The sequence below is a fragment of the Manacus candei genome, unplaced genomic scaffold, assembly GCF_025592945.1.
Source record: "Manacus candei isolate 608988 ecotype Guabito, Panama unplaced genomic scaffold, ASM2559294v1 h1tg000014l, whole genome shotgun sequence".
Lineage (NCBI taxonomy): Eukaryota > Metazoa > Chordata > Aves > Passeriformes > Pipridae > Manacus > Manacus candei.
Genome location: NW_026138062.1, coordinates 3,312,167 through 3,337,198, shown reverse-complemented (window position 1 = coordinate 3,337,198; position 25,032 = coordinate 3,312,167). Strand labels below are relative to the sequence as shown.

Sequence of the window (25,032 nt, the reverse complement as noted above, 5' to 3'; positions counted from 1 at the left end):
TAATCAGACCTGCCAACATTCACTCACTCAAAACTACATTCTTTCATACTGAATTCCTTGTAATGTTGTCAAGTTTTTCCCTCTCGGGAGAAGGACATTTACCATGAATATTATGAGACTGACAAAAATCTCACTGCTATTTATTCCCTGGGGACACTGAATCTGTGATTGAGGAAATAATGTTTCACCCAATAGCCCACACAGGGACAATGTACTCATTCTGGAGTAATTCTCTTCATATCTAACTTTTAAAAGCCATACTCCCTTTCCATGTCAAGAAAGGCATCCTCCACAGACCTGCATCTGAAGCACCAGCAGGGCCATTCAAGTATTTTCCTGTAGTCTAGGTAAGATTGACGGAGAGATAGACAACAGGCTAGCAAAGTCACATAGAGCTTTCGGAAAACTCCATAAAGGAGTTTGGCGAAATAAACACCTGAAGAAAAGTACCAAGATCAGTGTTTACAGAGCCATTGTGCTGTCTACTCTCTTATATGGATCTGAATCATGGGTCATCTACCGCCACCACCTGCTTCCATCAACGCTGCCTCCGTACAATCCTAAACATCCACTGGTCAGATTATGTGACCAATACATCTGTTCTAGAACAAGCAGCAGTCACAAGTATTGAGGCCATGTTGCTGAGAACACAGCTGCACTGGGCAGGGTACGTCTCAAGGATGAAGGACCACCGCCTCCCTAAGATCCTGCTTTATGGTGAACTTGCCACTGGCTGCCGCATGAGAGGAGCCCTGAAGAGAAGATACAAGGACTCCCTGAAACAACATCTCAGCCTTGGCCATATTGATCAACATCACTGGTCTATTCTGGCCTCCAGTCAGGAGGTCTGGAGACACACTATCTATAACGCTGCTGATGCTTTTGAGAATGCACACAGGGTCACTCTTGAGGAGAAAAGACAATGCAGAAAGAATCGTGTCTTGCCGATACCACCTAAGGAGTCTTTCTGCTGTGCCTTTTGCAACCGGACTTGTCTATCTCGCATTGGCCTTTTTAGCCACCAGCACTTGTAGCAAATGTGAGTAGAGCCCTTCCCACATCTTCATTCGCAAAGCCTAGCCATGAGGTTAACACAAGGAGGGTAAAAAAGTTTATCTTGTTCAAAGCCTCTGCTCAGATCAACTTGTCAGATAGATGTTTTTGATAAACTGCCCTAATAAAAGCAAAAATACCACTGAAGCAATCTACAAATCTTCAATAATAATTGAATTCTATAATATTGAATCTATTGCATTCTAAGAAAGAAACTCTATGAATAACCAATTTTTATTTGGTTTTTTATTTGGGTTTTTTTTGGTACAAGCTAATCAACTGTATCTTTATCTTAGTCTCTAGGAGAGCAGCTACATCTCTCCCTACCTCTTGCTGTTATTGACTAGAACTTATTTTTTCAGACTTTATCCATTTTTTTAATACAAACCTCATATTTTTTACATTCTTCTCAGCCTCTGTCTTGTCAATACATCAAATCATGCAGTCCTATGACTACTAGGTTTATAAGAGTCAGAAAGGTGCCTCCTAAATTTACAAAATCACATTGTTTTGTCTTGAACTCAAAGGCCTACATTCATGATGCATACAAACTACTATTTTTCCAATGGGGTTTGCATATGCAGCTTAGTGAAGTTGTAGAACTTGGTGTTGCTCAGACTGTTCAGTAAATTATCCACTTTGTCTTCTGATACAGCAGGCACAGCCTCAGTGTAGAATTACCTGTAATACACATAAAAACCTTGTCTCCTACTTCTTCCACTTTATCATTCTTCCGTAAAATGGCCAGAGGGAAAAGCCCTGTTCTAGAAGTCACTTATCTCCCCAGGTTATCCCAGTCCAGTACACTTCATTCTGCACTGTCTGGTGGTCCCTAATAAGGTTAGAGTGAACTCTCTTATCAGGTATACCTGGTCAGAAAATTCTTCCAGACATATATTTAAGTCCCAATGAGTTCTGCTTTCTGGGTGGACAAAAATTCCCTCAGTTCAATTGTCCCTACGAGTTCTGCTTTCTGGGAGTAGCAAAATTCTCTCAGTTCAATGTCCTGTAAGGAATATCTGACTTCAAAGAGTAAATCTGGCAGGAGGGAAGTCTGGGAATGCCTCTTCACAGCTCTACATGATGTTCAAAGTTTCTTCACAGATACAATAGCTTTTCAAGTCTGCAGTGTGTAGGATCTATTGTATAACCTGTGTGAAGCTTTCCTGTCTTGTCATTAAGCTTAGTAACCATTTCAACAGCTTCAGAAAGTTCCCATGGAAGAATCTGGGATCTTGTTAGTGGGTTGATGGCTATTCTCCAGACTCCCAGCAGCCTAGTACACCCCTCAGCTTGTGGCTAGATGTGGTTGTATCACCTCCACCAAGCTCAGCTCTGCCTTCCCAACAGAGAAAGACAGTAGGAAGCTACAGGTCATGGCTTCTTGGAGCAGAACTGAAAGAGCAGCATTTCTATCAGCACCTTTTTTAGTTACAGGCATCCCACCCCCACGCTTTGGGCACAGGAACTGACCACTGTGTCCTTTCTGAACTCTGAGTACAAGAAACAGATTTGTGAAAACTGTTGTCCACTACCGATGCTCATTACTAACAGGACTGTAATTCTTTGTCTTACCCCATATTTTGGTCAGAACAATTTTCAGACTCTGAGTCCTCTTTGCAGATAGCTCGCTCTGCCAAGATATCTTCTGACAGCTCCTGCTAGAAGACAGCTTCCCACTGACATCAACTTTCTCCATTCAGTTGACTTCTGCTGGAAATCTGCCTTCACACATTTTTAACTCTTCTCTGGCCTCTCAGGCTATCATGATGGCAATTTTTTGTGATATGTAGAATATATAGAATCCATATGGACCATCAATGGGCACTTTAAACTTATGGTAGATCTCCTCATATGGCAGACCTGACATCTTAAGAAATGTGGACAAAGTTGGTCTGTAACTATGCTTAGTAAGTAGGTTTGAATTTATTTTGCTCTATCTTCTTTTCTTTATCTTTCTTTACCTTCATCTCATTCTTTGCTTCTGAACATTGTAATACATACACGCCAAACCCTCGCCTCTAAGTCAGCATCAGACAGTATTTTACAAGAATCTGAGACACCTTTCCTCATTTTGTTTGTCATCCCACATCTCCTATTACTCTGGGAGAAACATTATAGCATTCCTCAGGTATAATAAAATAGTTTTCCAGCTCTCTCTCTCTTTATAATCCATCTGTTTGAAGAGTTGTGAAGTTTAATAGATATTCAATAAAGCTTCTGCTTTCTGAGGACTTGAATTTTCAATTTCACAATCTGTCCAAGTTTTAAATCATCAGTAAATTTTCTTTGGATAAACTACAGTTCAACACACTTCTTGGGTCTAAACTGTTTAGAAGAGATCAAGGTAGTCTTTCTGATTTCTGCTATTTAATGAACATCTTCCTTTGTTTCAAAATGTGTGGAACAGTTTTTAGTACCTTGTCTTGTCTTTTTTTTTTTTTTTTTAACCAGACTGCAGCAGTCAGGCAATATCCAGCAATACCAACATTACTGCTGGCTGCTTTGTGGCTCTATCGATTTGAGCTCTCCTAAGGTACTTGTTCAAACCATCTTTGGTGCAAATATCTGCTTCTTCAACATAGTTTCTGGCTGCTTCCCACACCTCAGCTTTAAACTGAGTGGGAACAACCACCTGACATGGTAGACTCTCTGATCACATTGCATTACCGATAACTTTAATCACTTGGGACTCTTTCCAATATCCGAACTGCTTTTTACCTAAGTGAAATTTCTATTATGCTTTCACCAAACTGTCAGGATTTGAAGTAGAACAGCATTGACTTTACCAGCAGGTTCTTCTAAACTCAGTGCAGATGCTCCCTTCTATGCTTTGAATACCAGGGTGAAATGTATTCAAATATATTCCTAGAGCATTACACTTCTGAGTTCACTGATCATCACACACACAGGAACAGAAACACACACATGCACACATGTAGAGAGACACTCTCTTTTGGCCTGCTCTAATGAATTGTATCAGGTTGCTCCTGCCTTCCCCTTCCAAAGGAGCTCTAACTGAATCTGACTTTCATCCCTGGTACTCCAAAGATGATTTGGCAACTATTTTCAGGTCTTAAGCAAATGACCAATTTTATATGCCCAGCTGTTTCTCAAAGACAATGAGAGAGTTTTTATATAACAACCCATTCCCTGTACCTACAGATGCAAAAACCAGTACAAGCAAGAAAACTATTTTCCATATCCTGTGGTTTACATTCTCTCCCCAACACCAATCAGATATTGTATTCTTTGGCTAACAATCCTACTCTAGATTTATAGTGAAATCACTGTTAAGACACGTTAAGATGAAAGAAAATACATTTATTTGTTAATGCATGGAAAGCAGACTTTACTGAAGTTCAAACAAAGCACTGGTGATAAAAAGGCAGGAAAATTGTGCCTATTTCAAGATGACATCCAAAAAGCCCTCCAGAACCTGGGCACAGCCAAGCAGCAGTACAGGTAGTACCCAATCTGGCCAGCAGTGCCCCACAGCTGCATCCCAAACAGCTGCCTGGTGCACCCTGAGACAGAGTCCTCCACCAAGGAGCAGGGCAATGCTTAAAACCTCTCGCCATGCACGGTAGGAATCTGTGACATTCCCTGTGATCACAGGAATTACATTTTATTCAGTCAAGTAAAACCTTGACAGGTTGGAGAGATGGGCAGAGAAGAACCTTCTGAAATTCAACAAGGGCACATGCAGGGTCCTGCACCTGAGATAGTATAACCCCATGTATCAGTATGGGCTGGGTGCTGACCTGCTGGAAAGTAGGTCTGTGGAGAAGGACCTGGAGGTCCTGGTGGAAAACAAGCTGTCCATGAGCCAGCAGTGTGTTCTTGTGCCCAAGAAGGCCAATGCTATCCTGGGGTGCATTAGGATGAGAATTGCCAGAAGGTCGAGGGAGGTGATTCTGCCCCTCCACTCAGCCCTGATGAGGCCACATTTGGAGGGCTCTGTTCAGACGTGGGCTGCCCAGTACAAGAGAGACATGGAGCTCCTGGAGCAGGTCCAGCAGAGACCAACAAAGACGATTAGGTGACTGGAGCATCTCTCTTATGAGGACAGGCTGAGAGACCTGGGTCTGTTCAGCCTTGAGAAGAGACAATTGAGAGGGTACCTTGTCAACGTCTAGAAGTATCTGAAGGGAGGGTGCCAAGAGGATGGATCCAGGCTCTTCTCAGTGGTAGGACAAGAGGTAATGGGCAGAAACTAATGCACAGAAGTTCCACCTAAAATGAGGAAGAACTTCTTTACTGTGCGGGAGACCGAACACTGGAACAGATTGACCAGAGAGGTTGTGGAGTCTCCCTCACTGGAAATATTCAAGAAGCATCTGGATGCAATCCTGTGCCATGTGCTCTGGGATGACCCTGCTTGGGCAGGGAGGTTGGACCAGGTGACCCGCTGTGGTCCCCTCCAACTTCTGTGATTCTGTGATCCCGTGATTGCGTGGGGCGGGACAGCAGGACAACGTCACGGAGCGGCGGGAGGCGACGCCCGGCGATCTCCCGCGCTTTCTCTCCCCTCCCCCGCCCTGCCCCGGCCCCGCGTCCCGGCGCGACCCCTCCCTGCCCGCACCGCCCGACCGCGGCGCTGACCAATCCCGCTGAGCCTGCCGGGGCCGTACACCAATCAGAGCGCTCCGCCGTCTCTGCCTCCCGCCCCCGGCGCGGCGGCGCACCAATGAGACGCGAGGAGACAACCCCCCTTGGGGGCGGTTGATCCGTCGCTCCGCGCTGTTCGCCTCGCCCCGAGCTGCCGGGACGTCAGGGGTAGGCAGGGCCAATCGGGGGCGAGGCCCCGTGTGTCGCAGCCAATGGGAGCGCGGCTGGCGTTGCGGCCCCGCCCCTCGTTCCCCCGCCGGCGGCACGGCCGGTGCTCCCCCTTCCTCCCTCCCTCCCTCCCTCTCCTTCCCTCTCGCAGCAATGGCGGCGGTGGCGGTGGCCGTGGCGGAGCAGGAGCAGTTCTACGCTCTCCTCGGAAACCTGCTCAGCCCAGACAATGCGGTCCGCAAGCAGGCCGAGGTAACGGGGCCGCCGCACCCGTGGCCGCCGAGCCGGCCTGTCAGATTCGCCGGGCCGCGCCGGAGGGAGGGCGTGCGGGGGGCAGGGAGGTGGCGGGGCCGGCCGAGCCCCACGTGTGAACAGCGGCACCAGCTGCTGCCGGGGCAGCCCGGGCGTTGCGCCGGTCGGGGCGGCGGGGCCGGGCGATGGCGGCGGTTCTGCCCGGCGGGCGCGGGGGCCGCGCCGGCCCTTGGCCCCGAGAGGGCGCGAGGGGTCCCGTAACCCCCCCGCGCCCGCCCCGGCGCGGCCGGCGCCGCTCTCGCCCCTCGCCCGCCATGTGTCCGCCCCGGGGCCCGTGTAGGAGCCCCCCCGGGGTGCTGCGTGTCCCCATTGCCCACGGCTGGCTCCGCCCGAGCCACCAGGCATGACGGAGCACGGCCCCGGCCCCGCCGCGCAGGGGGGGCCACGAGCCGGTGGCGGGTTGGGGGGGCCGGCGCTCGGTGGCTCGGGAGCCGGAGGGGGATTTCCCAAAGGAGGTCAGAGCGGCTGCCTGGCGTGATGGAAGCGCTTCTGTGTGTGCTCCCGAGGCGCCCCTCTCAGGGGGTCCGAGCCCCCCCCCCCGCGCTCCCCGGCAGGAGCGGGGCCGAGGTGCTCTGCTGCACAGTAGTTGGGTTTTTTAACTTTTCGGAACGGTCCTATGTGTATTCTAGTGTTTCGTCAGCTAAGAAGTATTTCACCCAAAAGAAGCGTTTTCAATACGCTGAGTTTCTCTTGTTATCAGCAAAAAGTTTTCAGACGTGTTGTATCAGCTGAAATTCTTTGTGGCGGCTAAGCCACGTTAATTCTTTCTCTCTCTGTCGTGCTTAAGGCTCCATTGTCAAGCCTGGTGGGGAATCTCTCCCGTTGAATTAAATACTAGCGTCTAGCTTTAGCATGAATTCCCGCTGCATGGCTGCATCGGGTCTTTTATCGCTCTCATCACTCCAGCGGTCAGCAGAGTTCAGCGCATTGTTTGGTGAAGAATAAAAAGCATTATTCCTGATGCTGCAGTGAAAATTCTTCTAATATAAATCGAGAGTGAGAAGGAGGGGGATATATGTTTTTAGAAAGCTAGTAAAGTTCAGTATTGATTATCACAAACACTTTCTAGAGAGGCAGCAAGAACTGTTCCCACATTCCTGAACACAGAGCTTCGATGTAAGCCATTCCCTGGGAGCTGAATTTTGTTCTTTTCTTGACTGCCTGCATGTAACATAAGAATATTTCTAGCAACTTTATGAACTTTATTGGAATTGTAACAAAGCAAATTTATTGGGCAGCTGTGTCATAATGCCTGTAAAATAAAATATTATTGGAAAAGAACTCTAAAACTTAGATTCTTACAACTGGCATACTTTCTCAGAAGCTTGCTTGGAACTGAGTTGGAGTACTTTTTAATCTTCATAGGTACGTAGGCACTATGGTCAATCAGAATAAGAAACCTTAATTGACGTGATATCTTTTCAGGTTGCTGGTTTCGTATACAAATACAAACAAGTAGTATAACCTTTTACTTATTCAACTGCACTGAACCTAGCATTGGTTTCTGCATATTGTCGAGGTGTGTTGCAAGTATTTTTATGATTTAGGGTTATTGAGAGTGGAAGGGTCCTCAGGATGCAATCACCTGCTCAAAGCAGTGTCAGCTATCAGGTCAGACCAGGTCATGCGGGGCTTTATCCTGCTGGCTGTTGAAAACCTCTGAGAATGGAGACTACACAAGCTCTTTGAGCTACCCACTCCTGCTTGACTGTTCTCATTAGAACAGAGATCTGAACCTCTTCCAGTCTGAACCTGCTTTTTGCAATTCACATCAGTTGTCTCTTGTTCTTACACCATGCACAGCTGTGAAGAACCCCACTCAGTTTTCATAGTGGGTTAATGAACTTTTACCTAGAAACACAAATTTATCTCTCTACAGTGTAGGTAGATTGACTTTTTAAAGTTATCTGTTTCTTGAAGTAAGGTTTCTTTGGATAAAGGTATTGCATAGCCTTTAAAATATCTGCTTCCTAGAATCATGCAGTACTCATATTTGGTTTTAAGCATTTGTCTAGTCCAGTCAGTTTTTTAAAGTGTGCATACTGTAGGAAGGCAATACTGAGTACTTAAAGGATTCAAATAACTGCAGCTAAATTGAATAGCAGGTTCTCATTTGTATCCAATGAAGACTGGTGAGAATGACAAATATATAGACAGAGGACAGAAGGAGAGAGACTCGGGTTATTTCTGATAAGTCTGATCATTGAAATGAGGATGAGGGGTGTTCTGTTAAAAACTAGACTTGATGAAGATGTAGAGTCATATGCTGTCTGGGAGGACTCTAGTAAAAGCTGTAAAAAGAGAAGGATGGGGAGGAAGGTCTGATCACCGAAAACTTCATTTATGTGTATGGATCTAGATGATTCTCCCCATCAAGTCTGCTCTTGTGAGACCCCACCTGAGTACTGAGTCCAGCTCTGGGGCCACCAACATAAGAAGGACAGGGACCCGATGGAGTGAGTCCAGCGGAGGGCCAGGAAGATGACCAGAGGGCTGGAGCACTTCTGCTATGAAGTCAAGCTGAGAGAGCTGGGGTTGTTCAGCTGGAGAAGAGAAGGCTCTGGGGAGACCTTATATTGTAGCACATTCCAGTACCTAAAGGGACCCTGCAGGAGAGCTGGAGAGGGACATTTTACAGGGACATGTAGTGATAGGACAAGGGGTGATGGCTTCAAACTGAAAGAGGACAGGTTTAGATTAGATATTAAGAATAAATTCTTACTCTGAGAGTGATGGGACACTGGAAGAGGTTGCCCAGAGAAGCTGTAGATGCCTCATGCTTGGAAGTGTTCAAGGCCAGGCTGAATGGGGTTTTGAGCAACGTGGTCTAGTGGAAGGTGTCCCTGCCCATTACAGTGGAATTAGAACTAGATGATCTTTAAGATCCCTTCCAACCCAAATCATTCTGTGATTCTGTGCATGTGCTAGCGTGCTCATAACTTAACCTGACTGGTTTGCTGAAACCTGATTTGTTCATTTTGCCATCTGTCCTATAATGTTGTCTGTTGACTATAAAAGCATGTCTGTTTCTTGTTTGTGTTTCTGTCTTCTGATAGAGCAACTTCTATTTACTTTGTTTTGGTAATTTTGTACTCGTTCTTAAAGTGTATTTCTCAGGCTGGGGGCAACATGAGTATTGAAAGTAGATAATACATATTTGCTTTCATATGTTCTGAAAGTTTGTCATGCTGTGTGAGAAATTTGTACCTCTCTATAAGGTAGCTGAGGAACTAATTGTGAACTAGAAGAATGAAGATGTAGCAGGATCCAGGAACATAGTTAGGGTCTAGGCAAGGCTGATAGTTACATGGGTAGTAAAGCCAGCAAAGAAGTCTTCCACCAGCCCAGAGGGAATGTTCTGTGTTTGGCTGTGAGTTCCTCTTGCCCCTTTGCTCTAACATCCTCTGAATCCAGTTTACTGAATTGACAGTTATGCCCGTGAACAACTGCATAGGTTGGTGCCATTTTTACTGAGTTTAAACAACTCAAAATAGAAGTTCATGATTGTCAGAATTGACATGAGGGAATCGAGCTTTTACAGTGCTTCAGGTGTCCATAAAAGCATAACTTCAGGTCTGTGCTGGGCGAGTATTTAGAGAACCTTCATGTTTCTGTATTAGTTTATATTTGTAGATAATAGTGCAATATGAATATATACATTCATGGAAGCAGTTAACCTGAGGACTTTCTATTCTGACCCTAAACCTCATTTAATTTTACAGTCTCCATGAAAGGATTAGATTAAATGCAGGGATTCACTGGGGATTCAGTCTCATTGACTGTGAGTGTATATTGGCAACTAGAGAGAATGTGAAATGAGGATGGACTCTGTGAACAAGGCCTACTAGGAAGCAGGTACAGAAAGGGGAGGAAGATGATGTCTAATATTAAATGTGTGATAGCTAAACTACTTTACTGAAAATAGCAGATATGCTCTCAAGGTATGTAAGTTTGCTAGAGTATTGAAAGGAGCTGCTGCAGTGTCAGGAATGGGAAGTAGACAGACAGAAAACTGATTGAAATGAACCTGAGCTTTGCATAGTAAGCTCCTTGAGTTCAGGATGGGATAATGAATATGTGGAAAGGGTGGAATAATTTATCTTCAAGATTATGTCCACAAAAAGTAACTCAGAGTTATTAAGTATAGAACTATTTCTGAATGAGTGGTTGCTATTCAGCTTGTAATTCTCCTGCTCTTACCTATGTTGGTTTAGTGTATTAGAAACAAGCATTTGGAGTTTCAAAATGCTCACATATACCATGTTTTGGATAGCAAAAGTTTTTTTCTGTGTTTTCCCTCTAGCTTCTAAGTAACAATCTAATTAAAAAAGCTGAGGTGAATGAAATGCATGCCAGAAGCGTGTAAAACAATATAACTGAACTTCTAATTAAACTTTCCATTTTATTAAGAGGGTCTTCCAAGGGAGGAGACTAAATAGTCTCTCTTTCTGAAGTTCAGGCAGGAGTTTAAAAATAAAAAATTCTTAATCAAAATGTGTAGTTGAGACATGTGGCTGCCCTATAACATGATAAAAGCTGTAAACAGGTTGAAAACCAGAACTGAACAAATTTTTAAGCTATACATTTGTTGGTCACAGCTCAGTCTCAAGCTTCCAAAGTTCTTAATTCTTTGATATGATAGAAGCTATGATGGATTCCCAGTAGGATATGTTCTGTGTATGTTGTATTTCTAAGAGTTTATGTTCTGGTTTTGTTGTATTTTGTAACTCACCGCATAAGTGGCATATGTAGTCGTGCATATGTAGATCATTCCAATATGGCAGGTCTTACTGGGTAACTAAGATTTTACTCATAATCTTAAAATAGGTCATAAATTTTTATTTTGATAGGTTTAAATTTTTTCTGCTATTTTTTTTTGTAAGTTGGATGAATACTTAAGTTGTTTTAAAAGGAAAGTCAGTTCATATTAATGCTTAACACATGCTTTCTAGTACATATTTGTAATAAGCTGCATCCATTTTTATGCAGGAGACCTATGAGAATATTCCGGGCCCATCAAAGATCACTTACCTCCTGCAAGCAATCAGAAACAATGCTACTCCTGAGGAGGTATGTCTCAATAACCTTTTATTTCTGCAGATTTTCAAAGGAACTGGGAGAAGGAGGGAAGAAATCAGCATTGGTAATTTTCAAATAAATGAGCAAGTTTGGCATTAACTGAAGCATCTTAATTTACTGCACATTTGTAAAGGGATCACTTATCTTGTTTGTTGCATGTCTAGTCCACTAGTTGAGACTTTTTGATGTAGGATATTTAGTTTCAAAAACAGTTTTTCATAAGCAACTGCTTAGATCTCCATTGTTTTTTGTTGTGTGTTTGCTTAATGAATGGGTTCTTTCCTTAAAATGTGTAACTAATATGTGACTGTTACTGTGATGTTTCTTCAAGCTACAGTTGAGAAGTGCTTTCTGTTTTGGGATACTGTGCCTAAACGTGTTAAACTTACGTGTCATCTGAAACTTCTAATGCTTCTTAAATTGGAATGAGAGGAGATAAGGTTACAGATGTATTGCATGTTTTATTCGGATGGCTTTTGCATTTTGTCCTGTGTGGGGAGAATATACTCATTAAGTCATCTAGCAGTATTATACAATGAGTGGAGAGCAGTCGAAGCACTATATAAATTTTATTCCTGGGTATACAGTAAAGGTACCTTTTACTTATTCCTTTATTTTGTAGAGGCTCTCAATTTTAGCAATCAGTTAAAGTCTTGCTGGTAAAACTGTTATTCACTTGGATATGCAGAGTGAAGAACTCCTAAGCTTTCAAGATGCTACAAATTTCAGAGCCACTTTAAAGTAAAAACATTTGACTTTTTTTTATTTCAGATCTAAAGTTTTACTGAACATTGTAAGGATGTAGCATGTAGAATTTCTGAACAATATTATAAGAGCATAAGTGTGCTGTTTCTCTATGGATAATGATCTCTTCTGGTAGATTGTATTCCGTTTAGAGATAGATGCCATTTGTGCTTTTTAATGCTAAGAAAGTATCATCTTACCCATACTGATGTTTATCTACCTAGTGTTCTTCCAACAGAATCCTTCAATATTATACTAGCAACCAGTTGCATAAGAAGTATCTGGTTTTCCCTCCTGCTCTCTGAGATGTTTCATATGATCAAAAACTGTAGAGCAGTGTCTCCTGGATTTAAATTTGCCGTGGAAAAGATAGCTGCTGCTCCTTTTGCCTCAGAGTAATAATCAGATAATGCTATGCCATAGAAGTCATAGCTGCATTGCACATGCTGCTGTTTCGAACGCATTTGTCAAGTCTGAGTAGACTACTACAAAGTCGTGCTTGTGTAAATAAATACTTGCTCCATATATTTGCTGATTTTATTCCCTTTACATCAGCTAAGGAAATAGCCCAGTGTAAAACTTGTTAAGAATCCTGCCGATGACTTGGATTCCAGCTTACAAAGTGCAAAGAAACTTCACCTACGGAAGTTACTCTTACTAAAGACATCAGAGGCGAACATTGTAAAATAACTTGACATTTAGCTCCACCAATACATAAACCAAAGAAAGGTTTAAATGTTAGCTCTTAACTAAACGTTACGTGCTGGACTCAAAATGTCCTGATTAATAAAACCTACAAACAACCTCTCTGCCCTATAAATCGAAGTACTTAGTAGCCTTAGAACCTAAGTGAAGTAATCCCCTATGCTTGATGTAAACATTGCATATAAACATGCTGGGAAACATTCTGTGCTGGTATCAACAGGTAGGCATTTTGTTTCTTCATATGTTTTATATAGATCCAGATGTTCAGTAGAATATTGCATGTCACCAGTGAATAGAGCTTTGGGTCTGGTATGTGTCCTCTGTGCACACTGAATGTATCAGCACCACTGAACACAGGGTGCTGGAAGGAGCTTTAGAATTTTAAAAATTCCTTGTCCAGGCTATGTGAAAGCTGAGTTCAGATCCCTCTTTATTTTGAAGCCTCTGTGTTGCTTTATGTCCTCTCAGGAAAACTAGGCTGAAGAAAATACTTCATCCTGTTTGCATGAGTTGGGCGCCTGTGTTGTAGAGAATACAAAGTTCATAAGACAGCAGTTGGGAGAATCCTGGCTCTGCAAACTGTTAGCTTTGGCATTTAAATGGAGAAATGGATGCAGATCATACTCCCAGGACCCCTTGCATTTGACCATTAAGCTAGATTAGGAATAACTCTTCTAACTAACTGTGTAACAGGTTTTCTCCTAATCAGAGGCTAAACTATGGGAACATGTTTTTCCTCTGTTCTTATTTCATATTTTCCTGGTAGCGGAGAAGTACTGTTCACAGAAGTGGAGGGAAGCATCTGACTTAGCAGTTGGAACGCTTCTGTGCCAGGTGATATGCAAGTTTGTACACCTGAGGCTGAGGAGGGGGTTGAACACAGGTCTCCAGCTTCCTGAACGTGTAGTCTCACTGTTATGAAGTTAGGACTCTACTTCTTCCTATGCAGCTGCATTTTAAAGGGTTGAACAGCAAGGTGGTTTAAATTCACAGCTTATTTGATGCATTTTATTCTCAGGATGTGTCTCAGGTGTTAGAGGCTTTGCAGTTTTGATTTACCACATAAATCTTAGAGAGGAGCAGAAGTTCTACATTTTCTCCTACATTTGTGTTCTTGGTTAAGTCTAGGTTGGCAGGTTTTGTGTCCTAATTTACAGATGACTGACACAATAACAAATGCTCTGTTAAACTGTTTCTGCTGTACTCCTTCTAGAGGGCTTTGACCTCTCCCCACTCCCCATATTGTCACATGAAGGGATGTGTTTCTCAGTCTGAAAACTGCTGCTGTGGTCGGAGTCCTGTCAGGGTTTGCAGGGGAGGATGGCAGTCCAAGGATGCACCATGGTTCTGCCTTTGAGTTGTCTGTGGACCTGAGGCATGCTGCGCTTTGAATTCCACACAGCGCTAGATCTCTGAATGAGATTGTGCAAGTCCATCTTTGGACTGTGTCCTAAATATTGTTTACTTCCATTTGTGCATGTTTTCTTCCTTGAGGACTTAAAAGGAATAGTGAAACAAAAGTAAAAATCACTGTGACGATGCTACGCAAGGTGGTCAGTCTTTTTCTTACAAAAATATATAGGATTACCTGGACACTTTGAATACTAGAGGAGAGCATGGTATCCCAGATAGCTGTTAATAATTCTTCTGCTGCCCTACTCAGCAAGTTGATTTTCTTCTTGTGCCTTGGTTCCATCATTCATAAAATCCTAAAACATTTTTAAAGCCTTGTAAATTCTACAATAGGAAGCGGTATGTTGAAGTTTGAGTATTATGACTACTTTCTATGTTAATAATTTTGGCATTCCATTTGTATGTGATCATGTCAGTAATTTAGACATGCAGAAGAATCTAATACTAGGAAAAAATATCTGCTCTTTTTATGTTTCTTTGGTCGCTGTGAGTTCTTTTTTGAGGATGTGCACTTTATGTCAGTCCTGTTTTCATTAAAAGCTATAGCCACTAAACAGCAGAATTTTAAAATGCTTGTTTGGCTACATGTCTTGTAATACTTAAACCTGAAAGAACCTTTGGGGTGTGTGAAAAATACATACTTTCGTAAAGCAGAAGAAACAACCTCAGAGCTTCCATTAATCCAGCCATCTTTGTCATAATTAAATTGACAATGATAGTTTTCATATATAAGTGAATATCTACTGGGGAAAATATGCCATTTATTTATTATTAGAAGTCAATTGCTCATTTGTCACTCTATCAAACATTTGAATTTACTTTAGGGATTTGGGTTTTTTTTTTCCTCAGCTAGTGATGCCTCACTAGTAACTCTAACCAGGAAGTAATTCATGTAGTCCTGATCTTGTGTCTTCTGTATGCCTTGTCACTTGTGTTTTTACTTTGTAATCTGTGTTTATCAATCCTTTAATATTTTAAGTTCTTTAGAGTTGGAAATTCTTCTCTTTGTTTCCATAAAGCATATAGTCTCAAGCTCTGGCCACATATTACTACTTCAGGGAAGAAATTGATACAATGTGATTTCAGTCATTATCAGATGTCAGGGAATACACACTGAAACAGGATGCCTTGATTAAGGGGAGAACATTACACCAGAGTTTTTGCCTTGTTTAGTCCTAGTAAACTTGCCCAGTCCAGGCTTTTCCTATGTACGTTTACCATACTAATGAGGACAAATTTTAATCTTTGTCAATATTGGTGCTCCTTGGGGTAGGAGAAGGAAAGATACTATTATATTGTGGTACCATTGAAGTTTTTGGACGCATTGTTAGTGAGATTCCCAGAGGCAGTGTAGAAAGAATCTCCTTCCTCATGTTCCCCATGTGACAGCCTATTGCTCCAGAGTCTTGGCTTATGATGGGAGCTACAGCACAGGTGGGCACTGTGACTTTGTTCACCTGCTGCCTTCCATGGATCTACTAGGGAAGCTCTAATCCTACATATGTCCACATATTTGTCCACACTGGAGCTGTAAAGAAGGAGATAAGGAATGATCTACAGTTGGGTTCAATTCTAGTCCTTCCCTCCTGCTTTGTATGCACTACTCTTTAGCTATACAGAAGAGAGCTGAGTAGGTTGGAAAAAGACACAGTAAGTCTGGAAACTGTAGATCATAAGAATAGTATCTTCGGTGATGTTCTAGCAATACCTGATTTTTACAGGGTATGTTAGAAGTTGAGACTTTGCAGAGGTTTGTGTTTCTTTTCTGTAGGTTATACTGTAGCAATGTAGTTGAGAGATCTTCTGGAAATTGGACTTGATTACTTCTGCTGCTCACTGAACACTTTTGAATTCCAAAGACTGTTATAAGTGAAATTGTTTTTCATTCAAGTACACATTAAGTAAGAATGTCTGGGGAAAAAATTGAGTGTGTGTTGCATTGGATTATTTTTTGGGAGGATTTAACACATATATATATATAAGGTTTTGTTACGTGTGTTAAACTTTAGAAGTTTGGGAGGTGATTTTTAATTAGTTTGTCCTTGTTGAAACACTAGTTGGTGAACCTTTTATTTATTAAGTTACTCAAAGAGCTTCATGTGTCTTTTTTGCCTTTACTGCGAGTGTTGCTGTATTAATTTTGAATTACTGAGCCATGTTTTTTGCTTCATGTGGTTCTTGTAAATTGTAAATAAATACAGATATGTAAATGATAGTGTTGTAGAATTGGTGTATGCATGCAGGAAACATAGAAGATTTTAATATGTGGTATTGAGGTTCCTATGCTTACGTTCAAGTTTAAAGAAAAAAGTTTCATCGTAGGCCTGCAAAATGCTAAAAGCTTTGTTTTGCGTTTGGGTTTTTTTCGGAAAATCACAGAATATGCTGGATTGGAAGAGACCCACAAGGAGTCACACCACGTGCCCAAGAGTTGTTGTTTAGAGCAGAGTTTTATTTGCCGAATTCTAACTGTAGGTTCCTGAATCTTCAGCATGGAGTTAGGTTGTTTGAGAAAGTGAAGGAGGGTTTACAGGTTAATTATCTGACAGTTGTCCCAGTAAGTCACTTGTTAATTCAAAAAAACGTGTCTGGATTATAACGATCTCAGTAGGCCATTTAAAATAGAAAGAATACATGCTTTAAAGATCTTTCAATAATACAGCTAAGTCCTTACCTTGCCACAAAATATGCCTCAGGTTCAGCTATACAAAACAGCTGAATACCTCAGTACTATGATTACTTATTTGAAGAGCTGTAATTGTCAGAAACATGGTTGTAAGCTGATGTTTCTTTACTATGTTTTTTCTTACTGTCATATTTGTGTCTGTTGCTTGAGAGGTACTCCATTTACCAAATAAATCTACATAGTGAAAACATAATTTGGAAGCATGATGTCAGTTATCTTTCCTTGTAAGAGCATGATTATCATATCAAAACACTTTAACATACACTTCTCATTCAATAGGCTCGGCAGATGGCAGCTGTCCTTCTGCGCCGCCTGTTGTCATCTGCATTTGAAGAAGTTTATCCAGCTCTGTCACCTGAGGATCAGACATCAGTCAAAAGTGAATTGCTGCTCTTTATCCAGATAGAAGTGCAGTCCACTATGAGAAAAAAAATATGTGACATAGTCGCTGAATTGGCCAGGAATTTAATAGGTACTTTATTTATTTCAGTGATAAAATGTTTATGTATTGATAGTAGTTGTATTTGTATCTCTTGTTCTCTAGTCTTATGTAGGCATTTGCACATGATATGCTAACTGATTTCATGGTTTGTAATAAAACCTAGTGTTTGTTCACACTATCCTTAATCAAATAAAAATACAGTTCTTCAACTCTGCTTTTTAAATTGCTTGAGTTTAGATGAGATTGTATTAAGGTTTATAAATCCAACTTTGTGTAAATTGTCTTAAATATTATGTTGAACATCTGCATCAATTTCTTTTTTAAGTGCTGTTGTATAACAGTAAATGGAGATAATCTGTTCTGGAATGCTTTTAGATTAAACATTTCAGCCATATTTTACCCTGTGACTTGGGCACATCTTCAGATCAGGTTTTTTTAAATGAATTTCAGTAGCTATGGCCAGCTTTCCTGCACAATTGTGATCGCAACACTCTTAAGTTTGCTTGTCCTAAAACTTTGTTGTGTTTAACGTAGATGAAGATGGCAACAACCAGTGGCCAGAAGTTCTGAAATTCCTGTTTGATTCTGTCAGCTCTCAGAATGTGGGTCTGCGTGAGGCTGCTCTACATATTTTCTGGTAAGCTTTCTGATGTTGCTGCATTTTTGCAGGGTAGCCAAATCATGTCTGAAAATGTAAGAAAACTGTCACAACTTAATTAACAAGCAATCATATTTGTTTCATTTATACTGTCCTATTGTGGTTTACTTAACTCTTACATGTACAGTTACAATCTGTAGTTTAAGTAATGGATAAGTTTAAAATAGTAGTTAAGGTTAAACTTATGTGATATTTTAGTAATGTTTTGGTCTTATCCTCAGGAATTTTCCTGGGATTTTTGGGAATCAACAGCAGCACTATTTGGAGGTCATTAAGAGAATGCTGGTTCAGTGTATGCAAGATCAGGAGCATCCATCAGTAAGACCTTTACGTTCTTTTGGGTTTTTAATATGTTCTGAGCGTAGAAACTCAGGCAAGTAGTCTCAAATGTAAAGGTTAAACCATAGATTTCAACCAGAGAATTACATTACCTGAAACTGGTGTACTTTTGGAGTTTTGACTATGCTTACTGCAAAACAAAAGGCTCAAACCTTTGCTGACTAAAGCTGACTGGCTGGCTCATGTCTGCATTGCTTAGGCCCAGACTCTTGCTGTTGTGCTTGGAGAAACCCAGTAGTGGCCCAAAGCAGAGCTGGGGTTTTAGCCAGCCACACTGAGGTGTCAGAAGTTCCTTGTTAAATTTTCTTTCTGGCGCTCATGTTTAACAGTGTAAGTCTGTAGTGTCTCCACATGTAGCATCTGTATACGGTATGTCTCAAAACTCTGAATACACAACAGCTCCTTGAACTGTTTTTGCATGTTGTGCTGTAAGGGCATGTTAGCAAGCCTTGCTTTTCTGGAAGGCTTCAGATTTATTGATTTGTGCAGAGAATTGTACTCTGAAAATGTTTCTCTTGTTGTGGAAAATGCTGGGCAGGGATAGGAAACCCTGCTGTGGTATATGGGTTCGGTTTGCTGCTCCCTCATGAATTACTTTGAAAGTCAGCTGAGTAACATTTTCTGAAATACCACAAGTACTTTAGAAAAGCATGTCTTAAAGAAGACATGCTTTAAAGAGGCATGTCTTAAACCCTTAGATCACACTTCTTGAAAAATGAGACTGTGACACTTGCATGCACATTTGAAGTTGGGGTGAAAGTTGAAAACAATAGGGTTTTTTTCTCTTTTCTTTCATTAAACAAAAGCCACCAAAACAAAACTAGGGAATACTTGCCACCTCATGATAAACTTTTTGTATCATAGATGCTTTACCTTAATTTGAAGTAAGATGTAAAATCCCATGTTAAAAACTAATTGCTATATCTATTAGGACAATGTAGTCTCATAGTAGGCCTAATGTTAAGAGAAAACAAAGACAGGTTTCATTACCAGTTTTTCACATTTCTTTCTCCAATCCTGTCTTCTAGATCAAGACTCTGTCTGCTAGAGCTGCAGCTGCATTTGTTCTTGCTAATGAGCACAATGCTCCCCTTCTTAAACATTTTGCAGACTTACTCCCTGGAATCTTGCAGGTAAGAAACCAAAGTAACAATGTACCATTACTGTCTGTACATTGACAGTATCCAAATGGAAATTATTGGTTGGCAAATTTGCATAGCATGTGAATTTTTGCTGAGACCTGGATTAACTGTGTCTCTGTTAACCAGACATCAGTCACCAGCAAGATACAGTGGAGACTAATACCGAATTTTGTAAACACAAGATAATTGTTAGGGTTTTAAGGAAAATAGTTCAATGCTGATTAACTTATGCAGTGTTACCTGGATAAATGAGTTAAAATTATTTGTAAGGTATTTTAAGTCAAAATGATACAGCTTTTAAGTTAACCATGATACTGAAATATAGTTTAAATATGGGCTACCCTAAGACTTCAAATAATCAGTAATTGGGGAATTCATGGACCCATGATAGCCTGTATCTCTTCACATTAGAGGAAAGCTTAGAATTATTCTGAGCATAGATTCTCAGACTGAGAACAACAGTCTTTACAAATGGTCTTTATTGTTTTTGATAAATTAGGAAATTGCAAACAAAATGCCTTTTTAAACTTCATATAATTTCTGAGGCTGGATTGGATGTCTTGGATGGATGAATCTGAGCAAAAGTTGAAATTCTAATGTAAGGTTGTTTACTTTTGGGGGGAAGCCTATTGTAAACCAAACCAGAAACAGAAATGGTTTGAGCTCTGAAGGATGACAATTTCGCAGTTCCATTTCTATATCATGAAAAAGTAGTAACTAACTAGATGCCTTTAATAACAGTGGTAGTGTTCACTTTAAGTGTTCTTTAAAATCACTTCTGCTGATTTTAAATTAGGCTAAAATTAGGTTAAAGACTGACTCTTTGCTACAGTCAGAACAGCAGGTTGACAGTGTGAGCTATAAACTTTGTATGCGCTTTGTGGCAAGCTGAACAAAAATTGTGCCAAAGCTACTGGCATCTACAACTGATGTAATTCTGCTTGATCTTAAATGGAAACTGAGAGTAATTTATTTAAATCAACTGAACTTGAAAATGGGCTATAGTGTGTATAAGATAAATGTTTTTATATTGAAGTCACTATTAGGTATTTAGTCCCTGTCTGTGACTTCATCAATAACAATTGTATTGTTTAAAAGTTGTAACTGGCTGAGAGGACCTTGGCTACATAGTACTGTATGAATGAGAGTGAGGCAGGATTTGGGCTGGGCATGCCATTTATCTTGACGTTTAGCAATTATAAATGGTATGCTGTTTTTAGACTTCAAACTAATAGTCCACTTTGTGTGATATACCTTTCAATGCTACTATTTTAGACTGTAAGAACACATGCACTTGGCTTCCATTTTCAAACTTTGTTTTACAAATACACAGAGCTATGCTATGAAATCTATCTTTTTAAAGCACTTACTGCAAGAAGGACTAGATTTTCTGGCTGTGGTAACATAAGATGGATATGAAGATCTGAGTCTATAAATAGGGGATGGGATGTGTTAGAATAGTGGTGAGTGACCTTTGGAGACAGTTGGATGCTTTTTTTGTTGCTGTTGAAGTTCATTTTGTTGAAACACTGACGTGGTAAAAAACCTAAAAATAAAATTCTGACTTAGCAAATCAGTCCTTTCAGTGCAAGAGCTATAATGGTTATGCTGGAAGTTGAACTTGAAAAACTAAGTTGAAACTTTTATCCAAGGGCTTAATTTTGCGGTGGAGGTGAAAGCAGATAGAACTTAACTGACACTGTGATTGTTGTTGTTTGTTTGTTGTTGTTGTTGTTGTTGTCAGAGAAGTGCATCTGCCTTTTTGGGCTCACTGTACACTTCAAACTTCTTTCTTCAGAAACTTTGGCTTGCTTTAAAAAACTGTCAGAGTTGCAATGGGTATAAAGTACAGTTTTACAGAAACTTACAGTAAATATTATATTATCCTTTGCCAGAATCAGGATGAGTGGTAACTATTAACCCAAAAAGCCTTAACCATGAAGTAAGTTTTTTCTTTCAGAACATTTCTGATACTAGAAGATGCTGCTTCTGTGTTGAAAGTGTGGGCTGGTTAAGTGGAATTATAAAAAATGTTGGATTCTAGACTTAAGTATTAAAAAACACCTAACTACTCACTTCAAAAAGTGCTTCTACGTTAGGAAGACATGAAATACTTTCCTAAATTACTTTTCAGAATGTGTCTATAAGCTAGGAAAGACAGTTGCAAAAAGCTTGATTTCTTTTTCTCTTTGCTGTGTCCTGTGACCGAAGGCTGAAAGGTCTTTAATGGCTCTCCAGAGATGTCTGGAAAAAAAATATTTAATCTTGAGATTCCTGCTGTTTATAAGTGTAGATAGGCTATTAAAAGCTCTTCTCATGTAACAGGGAAAAGGGGAGTTAGACTCATTTTCCTTCTTTTGGGCAGAGTTACCTTATTTTAAGTGGACTTTGAAGTTCTCGTCAAAACAGTGGGTTTGCATGTTGGCACCTCTGATGTGTGGCATTGATTCTTTCTGAGTGTCTGCAGTGTTAGATTTGAACATTGTGAACCATAACTTACTTTTAGAAAACTTGTAGTTTTGGATCCTGCATAGTATTTCATTGTTACAGATTCATGCACACAGGCCACCGTAGCAGCGCCTGACTCTAGGAGCCTGCTGAAAATACATAGTCTGAGTGAAGGCTTCCAATTAATTAGTCTTTTATTAGTTCTCAGGTTACAGCTCAAGCTGTGTGCCTCCATATAGGGACCCCCATCCCAATTCACACCTCTCAGTTATACCCGTACTACACATCACCCAATCCCCAACCACTTCTGGTTGGTGGTCTCTTGATTTCTTACTGGTTTTCACTGTTGCTGGGCTGACCTTCTTCTGAAGTTACTTCATTCTCTTACAATTGTCTCCTTGGTCCTTATCTTCTTCATTCTTCTTGTATCTGCTGGAATCAGCTAGTTCTTTGTTAGCAGCATTAGTTGCATGAAAAAGTTTGCTCTCATCAGTTCTTGCTCTCTAAGGCTTCAGCTACTTAGCTGCTGGTGCTAAACGACTGTTCAGAGAGACAAGAGTACAATTAATCAAATTCCTTCTATAACACTGGTCTGATTCATAGTATTGTTTGGTTTTATTTAATCTTATCTTCATCTTATCTTTTTATAGGCTCTAAATGATTCCTGCTACCAAAACGATGATTCTGTTTTGAAATCCCTTGTAGAAATTGCAGATTCTGTTCCTAAGTATTTACGACCACATTTAGAAGCTACGTTGCAACTAACTCTGAAGGTAAAGCTAAGAATGTTTTTTAAAAATCACTTTTTTCCATCCCAAAACTTCTGTTATAACTGTTTGCTCTAATCTTCTGGGTTGTAGTTGTGTGCAGATACCAGTCTCAGTAACATGCAGCGTCAGTTGGCTCTTGAAGTAATTGTGGCCTTGTCAGAAACTGCTGCTGCTATGCTGAGGAGGCATACAAATATTATTGCACAAGCCAGTAAGTATTTTACTCATTTTCTTTGAAATAGTTGTCTTTTACAGTATTAAATCGACTTTACACGTGGTCAGTGGCAGAATCATGTCTGAGAGTTTGCCAGTGCTGATAACTCAATTCAGTGTCACCCAATGGAGAAAACCCCTTCCTGTTATGACTCTTCATAAATTTATCTTATGGTTGCTTATGCAGCACCAAAAATATGAATAAAAATGCAGTAGACTCTTATTAGATGTTTCCAAGGAAAATACTGCTTTCATGCTTTTATGCTGGCTTTGGAAAGTTTTACTGGGAAAAAAAAAAAAAGTTGATGCATTTAGTGCTGAAGTTCTACGTTTGAAGTTTGGTATGTAGGCCAGATACTCTGTGATGCTGGCAGCTGAAGACTGAAGGAATTCAGCATGCATGTTGAGTGTCAGTGTTGAGTTAAAGCTGTGAATTAAAAATCAGATGCTTGTATAACTACATAGAAATAATCTAATTAGTCTGTTTAACATGTAGATTGTAAATTGTTTGAAGAGGCACTTTTTAAATCATGCATTGTTGTTTGAAATATTAAAAATAAATGTCTTCTGGACAGCCCCAACAGCAATACTATATGCAGTGGTGCTTCTCTGCCTTTTAAACTCTTTGTGACTAGCTAGATCCAGGCACCGACACAGCAGTGTAGCCTGCTTTTCCCTACCTGTCACACTTGTATTTGTCTAGATTCTTATTTTCTGAAACTTGCATAAAAGGCAACTTTTTTTATCTGTGTGCTCAGGCTGGGGAAAGCTGTGTATGTAGATGTCACTAAGATAATCATAAAACTTCTAGAAAACATTGTAAACTGGACCTGCTTGGCTTAAGTGTTTAAACTATTGTTGAGAAGTTTTGTTTACTAGTAGAATAGGCTTTTAAAGAACAGATTCTTTTAGAATATACTTTGAAATTTGAAAATTTTGAGAACACTGTATTTTCACTCTGTTGTGTAGCTTGTTGGAAATATTAACACTTGACACTTGCTGACCCCACATTATTACAAGTTTCTTATCTGGTTGGGCAACATAGTGGAGAAGTACCTCATACCTCTTCAGAATGTTTTGCTTTTCTGTTGGGTTACTGTTTAGGAATGAAATACTTGTATTAAGATAAAGCACTGTAAGGGAATGAAATGCTTTTGGTTTGCAGTTCATTGTAAAATTGTTATTAATATATAGCTAAGGAGAAACACATTTATTTTGCAGAGCTAGTAAAGCAGTTGTGTTCAGAGAAGGATAAAATGGTAGCCAAAAAGGAATGCTTTTGTCTTGGTTTTGTGTCTTAGTTTTCTGTTTTCATTCAACTAAAAAGTGATAGATCACTTGATACAACTGGAGCTGGGACTTAGGCAAAATTGTCATCTTATTTAGGAGTAAGTGTGTGTCCTGTGTGCCAGTTAGCTGCTCAGGAGTTCCATTTGGATTCACACTTCCCTCCTTGAGCTCAATATTTGGGATAACAGAGTGTTTTATTGCTCTTTCCCTACAAATCAGACACGCATTTCCCTACAGTTTCTAAAAAATGAAAAGTCATGGCATGCTCTGATAAGAAGCAGGCTTAGTGGTCTGATGCTTAACTTGTTTGTAAGCAGTCTATATATTGGCAGTAATTAAATTGTAGAGGCTTATTCGCAGAGTGTTGAACTTCAGTGCACAACTCTACATTTTTTTTTTAAAAAACCCTCTGTGAAACTACATTTACTGGCAACCACATTCATATTAAATATCAAGATATACTGATGGCCAGAAGCCTTTGAATTTCTGTTCTCAGCCTTGCTTGCTAGCAGCAATGGACACTGGCATCAGTTTTTGGAACTGCATAGCATTTGTGGCAGATGATGGTTGTCTTCCACATTTCATAGGTGTTGTGATGATACATCATTCTCACACGTGTGCTTATGCACATCTATGTCTGAACAGCTGGACTGTAATACTTGAGGGGTGTTGGGGGCCTAGTAAGTGCATATTAAATTCTGACATGTGGGCATGATGCTAGAGAGTTCATATTGTCTATTAAGTTATCTTGATACGTATATAAAAGCCCTCTGAAGGCTTTTGCAGACATGGTATAGTGTCTATCTGAAAATACATAGCCACATCAAGCAAATCAATCCATAGTTAGATCTTTTCTTGATACTTGCCCCACAATGCTGTCAGTGAGCAGTATTTTCTTCTGTCATCAGTTGACTAGAAGTTTCTCATCTGTCCAAATGTATGGTGGAGAGTTTGCTTAG

General features: G+C 40.5%; 1 protein-coding gene across 1 annotated transcript in view; it reads left to right on the top strand.

Annotated features, from left to right (window-relative positions):
- The first annotated feature begins 5,888 nt into the window (after positions 1–5,888).
- IPO5 (importin 5) overlaps positions 5,889–25,032 on the top strand; it is a 42,689-nt gene continuing 23,545 nt past the window's right edge. The window contains exons 1-8 of the mRNA XM_051780591.1: positions 5,889–6,084; positions 11,134–11,214; positions 17,051–17,243; positions 17,748–17,850; positions 18,093–18,189; positions 19,239–19,343; positions 22,451–22,573; positions 22,661–22,781. Coding sequence (XP_051636551.1) covers positions 5,986–6,084; positions 11,134–11,214; positions 17,051–17,243; positions 17,748–17,850; positions 18,093–18,189; positions 19,239–19,343; positions 22,451–22,573; positions 22,661–22,781 — 922 coding nt within the window. The 5' untranslated portion in view covers positions 5,889–5,985. The remainder of the gene's footprint in view (positions 6,085–11,133; positions 11,215–17,050; positions 17,244–17,747; positions 17,851–18,092; positions 18,190–19,238; positions 19,344–22,450; positions 22,574–22,660; positions 22,782–25,032) is intronic.